The 13,725-nt window shown below is 35.2% G+C and overlaps 2 protein-coding genes across 2 annotated transcripts; both read left to right on the top strand.

The window, feature by feature from the left end:
- Position 1: 1 nt before the first annotated feature.
- Positions 2 to 2,564, top strand: LOC125256535 (red-sensitive opsin). The gene is made up of 6 exons (XM_048172607.1): positions 2 to 215; positions 619 to 915; positions 996 to 1,164; positions 1,305 to 1,470; positions 1,553 to 1,792; positions 1,891 to 2,564. Exons 1-6 carry the CDS (start codon positions 113 to 115, stop codon positions 1,987 to 1,989), a joined length of 1,074 nt encoding a protein of 357 aa, XP_048028564.1. The 5' UTR covers positions 2 to 112; the 3' UTR covers positions 1,990 to 2,564.
- A 2,688-nt stretch (positions 2,565 to 5,252) lies between these two features.
- On the top strand, positions 5,253 to 12,804 carry gnl3l (guanine nucleotide binding protein-like 3 (nucleolar)-like). Its single transcript, XM_048173301.1, has 15 exons — positions 5,253 to 5,367; positions 5,467 to 5,507; positions 5,888 to 5,995; positions 6,140 to 6,256; positions 6,953 to 7,036; positions 7,133 to 7,268; positions 7,357 to 7,460; positions 9,884 to 10,028; positions 10,136 to 10,223; positions 10,327 to 10,504; positions 10,611 to 10,753; positions 11,738 to 11,874; positions 11,969 to 12,132; positions 12,279 to 12,453; positions 12,602 to 12,804. The coding sequence occupies exons 1-15, from the start codon at positions 5,355 to 5,357 to the stop codon at positions 12,667 to 12,669; spliced, it is 1,701 nt and encodes a 566-aa protein (XP_048029258.1). The 5' UTR covers positions 5,253 to 5,354; the 3' UTR covers positions 12,670 to 12,804.
- The last annotated feature ends 921 nt before the right edge of the window (positions 12,805 to 13,725 follow it).

A 13,725-nucleotide genomic window follows, 5' to 3' on the forward strand; every position in this document is an offset into this window, starting at 1 on the left:
AAAGTCTGTCGGTGCGAGTCGGCCAGAGACAGAAGGTAGTAGAAGCACAGAGGCCCAGACCTTTACAACAGCTAAGTAACTACAGGTTTGGGCTATACAACAACCCCCAAAAATGGCAGAGCAATGGGGAGAAGCGATATTCGCAGCCAGGCGAAAAGGAGATGAAACAACAAGAGAAACAATGTTCACATATACTAACAGCAATAACACCAGGGGTGAGTTTTTAAAATTTCTTCTATTATTTTTTTTTATTGTAATTTGAGTAGGTTTAAATAGGAAGGTTTTGTGCATTGAATAGGTTGACAAAAATTGTTTATAGGAAATTGTTAAATCATAGCTATTCTGTTATGATATGATAAAGGCATTTGAAAGTCTTTGTGGGCTTTTAAAGGTTTCGCAATAGTGGCAGAGTAATAGGACAGGAAATTAGTCTTAAACTTCAAATGTGTGGTCTTCTGATCTTAGAGCTCTCTGTGCATTTTGGCTAGAAGTAACATAGCCAGAGAACAATTTCAGACTGATAAATATGGAGCATCAGAATAATGAGAGTTGGTTGCAAAAGCTCCCTGAAACTCCTTCAAGATGATAATATTACTGCTCTTTATGTCTCATTTCCAGATCCCTTTGAGGGACCCAACTACCACATTGCCCCTCGATGGGTTTACAACCTATCAACATGCTGGATGCTCTTCGTGGTCGTCGCCTCAACTTTCACCAATGGCTTGGTGCTGGTGGCCACGGCCAAATTTAAGAAGCTCCGTCACCCTCTCAACTGGATCTTGGTCAACCTTGCTGTAGCTGATCTAGCAGAGACTCTGTTGGCCAGCACCATTAGTGTGACCAACCAATTTTTCGGCTACTTTATCCTCGGACATCCCATGTGTATTTTTGAGGGCTACACTGTAGCTACATGTGGTAAGTTACTGCCTGATATCAATATGAATACATTAGACCAAAGTTCAATATATATACACATCTAACAATGCAATTAACAGGTATCGCTGGTCTGTGGTCTCTGACTGTCATCTCTTGGGAGAGATGGGTGGTCGTCTGCAAACCATTTGGAAATGTCAAGTTTGATGGTAAATGGGCGGCTGGTGGCATCATCTTCACCTGGGTTTGGGCTGCTTTCTGGTGTGCTCCTCCCATCTTTGGCTGGAGCAGGTAAAATTACTTATTAAAATATAAATAAGTAATGAAGGCATTTGACAGCTATGTATATTTTATTCTTAGTAATTCATCATAAAATCATTGAATTATTTGGGTGGTAAGACCAACATAAATGTGGATCTTTATTTTCTTAGATATTGGCCTCACGGTCTGAAGACCTCCTGTGGTCCTGATGTCTTCAGTGGAAGCGAGGATCCTGGTGTCCAGTCCTACATGATTGTCCTAATGATCACCTGTTGTTTCATCCCTCTGGGCGTCATCGTTTTCTGCTACTTGGCAGTGTTCATGGCCATTCATGCTGTAAGTTGTCTCCTTGACTGCTTTCAAAAGTTTATTCCAGTTTCTAAAAAGGCACTAAGCATCTGTCATTTCTTTCCAACAGGTCGCCCAGCAGCAGAAGGATTCTGAGTCCACACAGAAGGCAGAGAAGGAAGTGTCCAGAATGGTGGTTGTCATGATCATAGCCTACTGTTTTTGCTGGGGTCCTTATACATTCTTCGCCTGCTTTGCAGCTGCAAACCCAGGCTATGCCTTCCACCCCCTGGCAGCAGCCATGCCTGCCTACTTTGCCAAGAGCGCCACCATCTACAACCCCATCATTTATGTCTTCATGAACCGACAAGTAAGTCAATGCTGTTTAACAAAGCTCAAACCTTGAGCACAATAAGAAAACTTCACATGAATCTTTGCGAAATAATCTCGATTTCTCTTTCTCTGCAGTTCCGCGTATGCATCATGCAGCTCTTTGGAAAGAAGGTGGATGATGGGTCTGAGGTGTCCACATCCAAGACAGAAGTATCCTCTGTGGCTCCTGCATAAATTGCGCACCAGATCTCAGAGAAAAGATCTTGATTCAGACATGGGAAAAAAAGATGAAAATGGGACTTTTTATATTCCTTGTTTACCCTCACCATATCTCAACAACTTTGCTTCCAGATATTTCCCTCTGAGCGATGGGGAATACCTTGTTGCATGGCACTGTGTGTTAACACATTACTTTCTCAACGGCCCTGTGGCTTAAGATCCACCAGAATGATGTTACAGTTTTTCTGGTAATCATTTGTCATACATTCATTTGTCCATGATACTCTATCCACTGACAATTCAGAAGGTTGTGCGCCTATATATAGCACTGCTTTTGTGGGAATGTGACACTCAGTATGGATTAACTAACAGCAAAAAGTTATCGCCTCATTGCAATGTACAATTTTTGCTGATTTGATGTTCAGTGGCAATGTAATAATATCTCTGTAATTTTAATTTTGTAGCCATCTTGCAAGAAAACAAAAATGACAAAAAAAAAGTTTGATAGATAGATGCCTACCCATGTACAGCATGTAATATGGTTATATTTTTTTCTTTGATGAAAATAAAAAAAAAAGCAGCAAAATAAATATTCCGTTCTCAGTGTCTTTCATTACACATGCACATGTCTCTGAAAATATTTCACTGTGGGTCTCCATATGCCAGGAATTGAAATAGTCAAGATCTGGTACCTTTTCGCTGCCATTTTTGCAATTATTAACATAGGAAATGTTATTGCAATTTTGAAATGCAATAGTTGATTTTATCTTTTGTTATTGAAGCAAATAGGAATGGAAAAAATATTTGCTACGGTATCCCATGTACCTCTCCAGATATTTATCCTGCTATAGTTTACTTCCACATGCATTATCTTGTTTAAATGATGTCCCTAATTTCACTGTTATACACTTTTCCCAGATTTCACTTAATAGAAAGTACAAATAAAGAAACTGCACTGATAACCCTAAGACACCCAAAACCCACTTAAAGGAAAATAACTTTCAATTAAATATGTTTTGTTGTGCTAGACAGGATTTTAAGCTTAAAAGTCACTTGGAACGTGACACTAAAAGCACTGCTTATCTAGGGAAGATTAACCTCAAACTGAAGTCTTACCTTTTTGATTCTGAGTATCCATGTGCCCCCGTAAGCTTGGGTGCAAATGTTTGCATGGACGTGTTCTTTCATCCCATACGTGTGAGGTCATGAACAGCAGTTAAGGCCCATACTTCCCATGCAGATTTGGGGGAACTTCCTGTTATGCGAGACGGCTGTACCTCCCAGCTAGCCTTAATTCGCTTCATGACAGAAAGTTACAAGGATAATCTTTATGGTGATGTACTGGTATAAAATGCCTCTGATGTCACCTCCCAGTTTGTTGGTTGCGATTTCAACCACAAACGGTGAAACAAGAGGCAAAGGAGGGACCAACCACCAACTCAGGGAGAGAAAAATCCTGTGACGGGTACAACCACTGCAAAATTTTTGGTCACATAAAAATGGGTAATTGTGAACAAATATCTCCAGGGTTTACAATATGGCAGAGTGGGCCAATGTGGCGTATATGCTGCCAGACGACAACAAGAGTTGTTTAAATGTCACTCAAATCTTTTATGAAATTTCTCATATGCAAGTATGACATTTTCTTAATAAATTATGAAAAACAAGTATGACAATTATTTTTTGTTGTCGTCACAGAGCTATGTTTTGTACATGGATTTGCAAATGTAAAAAAAAGAAAAAATACATTTTATGTTATATTGTTTCTTTGTTTTCTGAAAAAAATTAATCATGCAGTAAAATGAAACATTTAAGTATTTGCTTTCATAACAGTTATCGACACTGTTCACAAATTGTAAGTAGAAGTCAGTCAATGCAACTTAGTATCTTGATTATTTAAGCCCACTGTAAAATGCACCACTGAAAATCCATGTAACATTGATGGACAGATGAGCTAAGAGCACAGAAATAAAAAGCAAAAGACTTTAATGATGGTCTTCAAGAATGGATAACTAAAACATAACTGCACGTATATTCTTCCTGAAGATTTGCAAATCCAATAGAATTTCCAAAAATGTGTCTTGCAAGGGTTTTATAATGGATAGATGCAGAGCACATGAAGCCAAGTAACATCTTGTAATCTCAAATAAGCTCTGCTCCACATCAAGCGGATAGAGGATTTCACCTAGGCTGGCCAGTAAAGTCACGACTTTTACTAGGAAGCTTATATGACGGAACTCATTAGGTTAAAACACTGGTGAGTGTATTTGTATGAGGGCATTCGTGTGAGTGTAGAGGGGTTGTGTGACTGTGTTTTGGTTTCGGCATATTGCTCAAGTGCATGTGTATTTGTCTGAGCTATAGACTTTATCCAGGGTAAGGTACTTGGGAGCACATGCTGTGATATTACGTTAACAACAATTTGAGCCAGTTACTATATGGTGAGAAAAATTTCTAAATGGAAAATAATGTACCTTTTTAATAGAAAAGGTTTTTTTTTTTTACTAATTTTAACCAAGAAAGAATCAAACAAATAAAAATGACTCAAACAAACAATTTAGGAATTTTGTTTTTAGTTACTGGCAATAAGGGAGACCTGAAAACCTATTATAAACCTATTAATGAATTACCACCTCTCTTCTATATCATCTAAAGATATATGACATTTTATTCAATGTGTATATTACTGATGTGTATTATTAACATATTTGGTGACTAAGTTTTTCACAGTATTATTTTAGTTAGGCTATTTTATTTTATTTATTTATTTATTTTTGCTAATTTTATTTATTCAATTGTGTGTGTGTGTGTGTGTGTGTGTGTGTGTTTTGTGGATTTACTCTAGCAATCTATATATAATTATGACTGACACATGTTTGATGGGATAGGTAATCGGGGAAGGGGGTTGATAAAACACCTATATTTGTAAAATGGAATGTACTGTTTTGTCATTTTAAGGAATAAAAAGTGTGAATCATAAAATTCTATTCTATTCTATTCTATTCTATTCTATTCTATTCTATTCTATTCTATTCTATTCTATTCCAAATCTTCCTGAGTTCTGGAATTCATTTTGGACTACGAATCATAGATTCATACAGGAGGACAATACAATTTTTAATGCTTTCTCGACATTTCTCATTAATTTTGAATGAAATTCAAAGCGTTCTGACAAAATGCAATACATTTAAAGTCTTAAATTAAAGTTTAACGACGTCATTTGTAAATTCATTTTTTACTACAAAGAATGTTGCCGCTTTGTGCCACCATACACAGAGCAGGCTACAGGACGCTGCGGTTTCACATAGACTTTTATTTTGAAAAACTAGAGTTAGTCGCAGTCTTCACACTAGCACTATAAACTATTCACACGTGTAGTGATGTCCAAAGCAAGTGAGTATATGTACATTTCAGTGTTTTAGTCACTTATAGAGCCTTAGAAAAGTGCTGACATAATTGCTATTTTATTTAATTACTTTTACTGTGTTACAGAGCAAAAGCGAGCGAAACGGCTGGGGTTTTGCAGTAAAAAGGTGCGTAATATAGCCTGCATGCTAACTGTCAAATCAATGTTGCCTTTAGTTTTGTTGAAGTTGAGATGACATGCTTACTGTATGTTTACGTGTATCAGAACAAGGAACACTGCTTGGACTCTCCTACTCATTCAGTATTAACATTATTATTTACACATTTTTAATATTCAATACTATGAAATAACACTATAATGGAAGTTTGGGAATTATGTTGTTTATCAGAAAGATAAACAAATTAAAACTATCTTACATTTAAGCTTCTTCATAGTGCCACTCTTTGCGTAGATTACAAACTTTATGAAGAATTTAAGATCATGAGAAACATCATTTCAGTGTCCCAGCCTTTGACTGGCAGTGTATGTTGACTGTCTTCTCTAAAGTCCAAGGATGGGCAGCAGTCTCAAGGAGGGAAGAAGGACCCTGGCGTACCTAATGTGCGCAGCTTCAAAGAACACAGTCAGAGACAAGCTGAACTCCGAAAACAGAGGGTGAGGAAGGGATCTGTACAACCTTTTCTAAATATGTTGCATGTTTCCAGATCCGAGTAACATATAAGTTTATTGTTATTTATGTCACTAATGTTTATTTGTATCACAAAAAATAATATGTGCAATTTGTCAATTGTTTTCTAGTTGGAGGAGCAACAGGAGAGGCAGAGGTTGTCAAGAGAGAAAGAGATGATGAAAAGGAGAAGTCTGGACAGTTTTCAGAAAGACATCCAGGCACGGCAAAGAGAGTTTGAACAGAAGGTTGGTGTCTGTGACATTTTATTATTGATGGCAAAGTATTAGACTTTCTCTAGAATAGAATAGAATAAATTCATTATGTTTTACATTCCGTACAAAAGTTTGGGGATACAGTACATTTGAAATATTCTATTGTGAAATATGAATATAATTTTTTTTTTATATTTTAAATGTAATTTATTCCTGTAATGGCAAAGCTGAATTTTCAGCCTCATTACTCCAGTCTTCAGTGTCACATGATCTTTCCAAAATCATTCTAATACACTGATTTGGTGCTCAAGAAACATTTCTTCTTATTATAAATGTTTCAGGATTCTTTGTTGAATAGAAAGACCAGCATTTATTTAAAATAAAAATCTTTTGTAAAATTATAAATGTCTTTACTGTCACTTTTGATCAATTTATTGAATTGCTTTGCTGAATAAAAATATGAATTTCTTTCCAAAAAAGTCTTATTGACCCCAAACGTTTGAACGGTAGTTTGTTTTGCATACATTTGGATTTCTTATGCACAGCTGTTTGGCTCAATGCACAATTCTTCATAGTTGTCTTTCTTTGTAAATTGATGTCAAGCAGCCTGGAATGTTTGAAAATTACATTTTATATGCATTTTCATTTATTACAATTTTTTTGCAATTGCAAACAGTTGTAGATCTGCACCTATGTCTTAACAGTTTATTGTTGATGCAATGAATGCAGGAAATTCAAATGCAAAACCTGGAGAAGAATGTTAACTTTGAAACTGAGAACTCAAGAAAGGCATACTGCAGAGAATTTAAAAAGGTACTATTTCCTGTTTTGATAACCCATTATACTTCCTCTTGAATATTAATTTCTATTGGACAATTCTTAATGATAATTTATTTCTTTTGTCATAAGGTAATAGAGGCAGCAGATGTAATTTTAGAGGTTCTGGATGCCAGAGACCCCTTAGGCTGCCGCTGTCCACAGGTTGAACAGGCCGTTGTCCAAAGTGGAACCAACAAGAAAATTGTACTTGTTCTAAATAAAATTGGTAAGAGAGAGCTTTTGCATGTCCATTTGAAAACATTCTGCAATAGATGGAAAACATTATTATTTTTTATTTATTTTTTTGACTCAAGATTTGGTGTCCAAGGATATTGTGGAAAAATGGATCAAATATCTTCGCAATGAGTTTCCTACTGTTGCTTTCAAATCCTCCACTCAGCAGCAGAACAAAAATTTGGTGAGACCTACAATTCATTGTTATCAATCACATGACTGGCACGGAAACCTGGAGGGCAAAACGTCCATAGAACTGCAGCACAGGCCTGCCAAAATTTCAATCTGTTTCAAGTCATGAATATTTAGATCACCTCTCAAAAGAAAGAAACAAAAATATGTGAACAAAATTCACGTGTGATCCATATACAGCACCTGCTGTGGTATTTCAATCACTAAAAACAACAGGAAATTCTAAAATGCTTAAAGCTGCTGTCCATAACTTTTTTTAGTAAAAAATGATCCCAAATCAATTTTTGAGCAACTACATAACCAGCCAATCTCCTTATCTTAGCCTGATTCACAACGGTAAGCTTGTAATAATGTTTTCTAATTCAAATGGTACTGGTGGGTTTCAGCGCGTAATCCGAGCATGCAGCCGTTCGTCTTTGCGTCATTGTGTCACGTCTGTTTACATGAAGAAGGAGTTCCAGCTAGTAGGCTATATGGCATGTGGAGGATGCTGCAGGTGACTGATCATTTATAGCCTTTTCCTACAGCAGCTGCAATAATTGAACTTATCATTTTGATGGCGGATTTAATCCAGAAAGGTCTAAATGATAATCATCAGTGACCACTGGAGATTCACCCGTAGACAAAAACAAACGACTTCGGACTGTGGAGTGGCTACTAGGGTTGCAAAGGGCCGGAAAGTTTCCGGTAAATTTCCGGAAACTTTCCACGGGAACTTAACCTGGGGAATTTTGGAAGTATTCCAATTTGGAAACTTAACAGGAATTTACGGGAATTTATGTGAATTTACGGGAATTTATGGGAATTAATTGGACATTTTGGGAAATTTATATAAAGGTATAATATTTACATAAAAGCATCATATAAAAACAAATATAAACATTTTGTTTGGTCATAACATGAAATAAGTTATTTATTTTTCGCATTCAATTAATTCTAATTTAGTAAATATGTAAAATAAATATATTTTTATTGCAGCAATTATGTGTTATTTATTTCAGTGTCACATGATCCTTCAGAAATCATTCTAATATGCTGATTTGATAATCAGTTATTATCATTGTTGGAAACAGTTGTGCTGCTGAATATTTTTTGGAACCTTTAATATTATTTTCAGGATTCACTGATTAATAAAAAGAATAGAATTTATTCAAAATAGAAATCTTTTCTAACAATATCACTTTAATATCACTTCATCAATTTCACACATCCTTTCTGAATAAAAGTATTAATTTCTTTCAAAAAAAAAAAAAAAAAAAAATACTGACCCCCAAATTTTGAACAGTAGTGTATATTGTTACAAAATATTTCTATTTTAAATAAATGCTGTTCATTAAATTTTTTTTATTCATCAAAGAATCCTAAAAAAAAGTATCACAGGTTATAAAATAATATTAAGCAGCACAACTGTTTCCAACATTGATAACGGAGTATCAAATCAGCATGTTAGGATGATTTCTGAAGAATCATGTGACACTGAAGATTGGAGAAATGATGCTGAAAATTCAGCTTTGCATCACAGAAATAAATTAGATTTTTATGTATATCAAAATAGAAAAAACATTATTTTAAATTGTAGTTATGTTTCACAATATTACTGTTTTTTTTTTCTGTATTTTTGATCAAATGTGCATGTTATGGACTGGGAGAATGCACAGTGCATGCAGGGGGGGTGGCCTCAATAGCCCTGCAGTAAGTCGTGTGCTGTGTGAATGTGATTGAGGAATGTGCAGGGAAGAAATTTAACTAAAATTGCATTAAATATGGTTGTTTTAACCAAAATTATGCTGCAAGATGTTCTACAAGATGAACTACATTTAAGTACCCTGTTATAGGCTAACCTGTAACTTTGTAAATTCCCTGTTTATTCCCATTAATTCCCGTTAATTCCCATATATTCCCGTTAATTCCCATGGAAAGTTTCCAGCTTTGAAAATTCCCGGAATTTTGCAACCCTAGTGGCTACAGAAATTAAAATCTACAGGTGACGCTAATACACACTAAATACAGATAGTCACGCAATGCTGATGTTGTTAAAATTAACAATTTGAGAACAAAGTTTAATAATAATAATAATTTGACATGATTCGAGAGATCATTAGATTTAATCATTGATGGGAGCGTGATTTATTGTAGTGCTTTTTTTCTCAGTTGGTCAGAAAAAAAGTGGCAGACATGTTACTTGATCAGTTGACATTTTCCAGTGAAAATTCTTTATCACAGTCTTACTACATTACTACATAGTACAAACCTGGGAAAAAGACTAGCAAGCATGGATGAAAGTCTTGTTTTGCTCTCCAGGTGGGCGGTCCTTTAAGAGTGTGACATCACATGAAAACTATGAATAGAGATGCATTTTATTATCGGACACATATATTGTTACAGTAACATTATTCTGTTGTCTGATGTTCACAGAAACGCAGTCGTGTGCCTGTGACCCAGGCTACTCAAGAGCTACTGGAAAGCAGTGCATGTGTCGGGGCGGATTGTTTAATGAAACTATTAGGAAACTACTGCCGCAACCAAGATATAAAGACTGCCATAACTGTTGGAGTGGTTGGTGAGTTTTTTTTTTTTTTTTTTTGCACAACTATATGACTGCTACATTTTTTTTTTTTTTTTTTTCTTTCGTAAATGAGGTCTATAAATGTTAACGAAATGTTTCAGGTTTTCCAAATGTGGGGAAAAGCAGTTTAATTAACAGCTTGAAGCGTGCCCGTGCATGTAATGTTGGAGCTACACCTGGAGTTACTAAGTATGTTAATAAGTTTTGTCAATATTTTTTTGTAAATATAAAGTCAATTTTTCTCTCATTCAGATCATCAGCTGCCTTTCCCTCAAATCAATCTGTTTTTCAGGTGTCTACAGGAGGTCCATCTAGACAAACATATCAAACTTTTAGATTGCCCTGGTATTGTAATGGCAACCTCAACCAGCGATGCTGCCATGATCCTTCGGAACTGTGTGAAGATCGAGCAGCTGGTGGACCCAATTCCACCTGTTGAAGCCATATTGAGGCGCTGCAATAAAAAACAGGTAGCAACTCATATTTCCAGAACTTTAGTATAAATGAATTTGGAATGTTATTAATAGCATTACATACGATTGAGAGCCAGTTGTTTTTTTTATCTTTCTTGTGTAGATTATGGATCATTATGGAATTCCAGACTTCCAGACAGCACATGAGTTCCTGGCCTTACTTGCCCGTCGTCAAGGCAAGCTGAAGAAAGGTGGGCTTCCTGACTCCGACAAAGCTGCCAAGAGCGTTCTTATGGATTGGACAGGGTGAGGTTACAGTCCCAGTGACTTTAACGTCAATTACGTGTTGACCTTTAAAGGAATTGTTTACCCAAAAATTTAAATTTTGTCATTTACTCACCTTGTTCCCCTTTCTTCTGTGGAAGAAAATAAATATATACATTTTGAAGAATGTTTTGAAGTGAATGGGGTCCAAAACAACATTGGACGCCCAGTGGTTTTAATTTTATGGTCAGACATTTTTCTAAATATCATCTTTTATGTCAAAACAGGTTGGGAACACTATCTCTTTAAGGTTCAACTTCATGTACATAAGAAAATGTGAAATTAAGTGAACATATTTTGAAAATTGTCATTATCTACTCCCTCATGTCGAATCAAAACTATAGTACTTTGTCCATATTTGAAACACAATAAAGATGTTTTTAATATTCTCTTATCCAAATTTTTAAGATTCAAAAAGTTAATAAATCATCATAAAAGTAATTAAAAAGCACATTAAAATTAATTATATTTCATTTCCTGAAGGAAATACCAGTGTTTGTAAGGCAGAAAAAGATTTAGGCTTTGAATCTAAGAGGCAGTTTGCACAACACCATTTTTCACAGAAACTTTTTATGCATTTTGGCCATTTACTCGCAACGGCACTGGTGGGTTTTGAAAGCGGGTTTCAAAATGGAAGTTTTTGAAAACTATACTGTTATTGTCTCCATGGCTGTGTCCAAAATCACACACTCTCCTGACTAGGGACTTGTTTTGAATAAAAAGACATTTACTTGCCTGGCATGCACACAGCGTTTTTGTAGCTTTTGTGGATCCTTGTGAACAGGGATTTTGACAATGTTGTCAGCTGTATGTGAAAAAACCAAAGAAAAAACATTCCCATTTTTAGTACACTGTTGTTGTGTAAACACCCTAAAATGACCTCCAATTTTTACTAGCACAGCTGTTGCTGGTTGGTCAAAAACAGTCGTCTGTAGTGTAAAGTAAATCTTTCTCTGTCTTGTCAAGGGGTCGTATCAGCTACTTCACACATCCTCCTGAGACTCACACACTGCCCACGCATGTCAGTGCTGAGATTGTAGCTGAGATGGGCAAAGCGTTTGACTGGGATGAACTGGAGAAGGGCAATCTGGAAGCACTGGCTGGTAACTCTATCTACACTATCAATGAAATATACATAACATATATTTAAAACGTTTTATAACCACACATTTTCTATTATATTTTTGTACAATTTAGAGTGTGGCACATCTGATGCACAGATGGGGTTCTGTATTGCTACATCTGGATTGACACAAGGAGGTCAAGGGGAAGATCTGGCAGAGCTGCAAATGGACGAACCATCAGAAGAGCCTGAACTTCAAGACACGGTTGAATCAATGGATGCAGATGAGGACACAGAGGTACATCCATTGCATGGTTCAGTTAATAATTTTACATCCACCTATATTAATCATTCAGTGCACAAAGGTTAGTTTGGTGGCGGTTTGTTATGGTGCGTTTTAAGACTCGCCTCTCATTTTTGACTTTGAATTATAATTCTTCTAAGTTTGGACCGATGACTGTTGAGCTCAAAGTTCCCAAGACAAAAAGCAGTGGTTCAATTGAAGCTGTAGGCCCAAAGCCAGTGGACCTAAAAGACATCCTGGATGTTGACCCACTCCTGCAAGGTCAGGCCCTCCTGGCTGCCAACAAAAAAAGAAAGAAGCAGCAAAAGAGAGCTGGTAAGACCCTCTTTGTTTGCAGTAAATTCATCCATGTGTGATCTCCATGCAAATTAAGTTTTGAACAGTTTTACATGTATTACAAGCCAAGTACACTGCTTTAAAACTCTGTATTATAACATCACTTCCCTTTTTTTTTCTTTCATAGATAAACTCGGCACCAAACTTTCAGATTCTCTCACCACAGCTTTGAATTTCTCCTTCTCTGACAGCTGATGCGACGAGCATTAAACCAAGATGCTCAGGGAATTCATTTTACTTTCACCTGCTGTTAGAAATACTAACATACTTGTATATTTAAATGATCTACCATTTAAAATATTAAAATAAATAATCTTTTCTCTGACTTAACTAGACCTCTATGGCTATTATTGACCTTCTTTTTACTCATAAATCAGAAAATCACACATTGTCATTCACTGTGACAATTTTCCCCAAGTCAAGTACCCTTTATTTATATAGCGCTTTTTACAATGCAGATTGTGTCAAATCAGTTTTACAGTGATAACTGGTAAATAATTTCGGCTGTACAGCAGCTCTAGAAGAAAATGGTGTCGTTGTCCAGCTTTAGTAAATTCAGTATTGATTCATTCCATTGAAAAAAGAAAAAAAAAAAAAAAAAAAAAAAAAAAAAAAAATATATATATATATATATATATATATATATATATATATATTATATTATATTATATTATATTATATTATATTATATTAAATGTTTTGCCTTAAAATGTTAACATAAAAACATTTATGCATGTCTACAAAGTAGCCATGCTTTCACTAAATTATAGGCTGCTCTTCCTTCACAATCTATAAACTGTTACCAGGACTTTTGAGCTTGAGTTCCTTGCCACTGTCAACTTTGGTTTGCTTAGTTGGGGACACTTGACACTTGATATTCAACAATGTATTTTTGATCTGCCTGCATTGACACCATTGTATGTGAACTGAACTGAGCTAGATGATGACATCACTGTTTTCTCCAGTGTTGAGATATATATATATTAATATTTTAACTTTTAAATTAAAAGTTAAAATATTACTTTTATTAATATTTTAACTTTTTTCATATTTTCAATTTTTATTTTTAGTATTTTTTGTTTGTCATTTTTATTAGTTGTTTTTGTCTTTTTAGTGTTAATTTATTTTATTTCAAATTTAGTTTTAATAATTTTAGTAGGTCATCCTAAAATATTTTTTTTTTCTTTTTTTCTAATTTTCTAATCTTGTAAGTTAAGTTTTTATGAAATAATATATTGTATTTTATTTCAG

Source organism: Megalobrama amblycephala, linkage group LG21 (assembly GCF_018812025.1).
Source record: "Megalobrama amblycephala isolate DHTTF-2021 linkage group LG21, ASM1881202v1, whole genome shotgun sequence".
NCBI classification, from domain to species: domain Eukaryota; kingdom Metazoa; phylum Chordata; class Actinopteri; order Cypriniformes; family Xenocyprididae; genus Megalobrama; species Megalobrama amblycephala.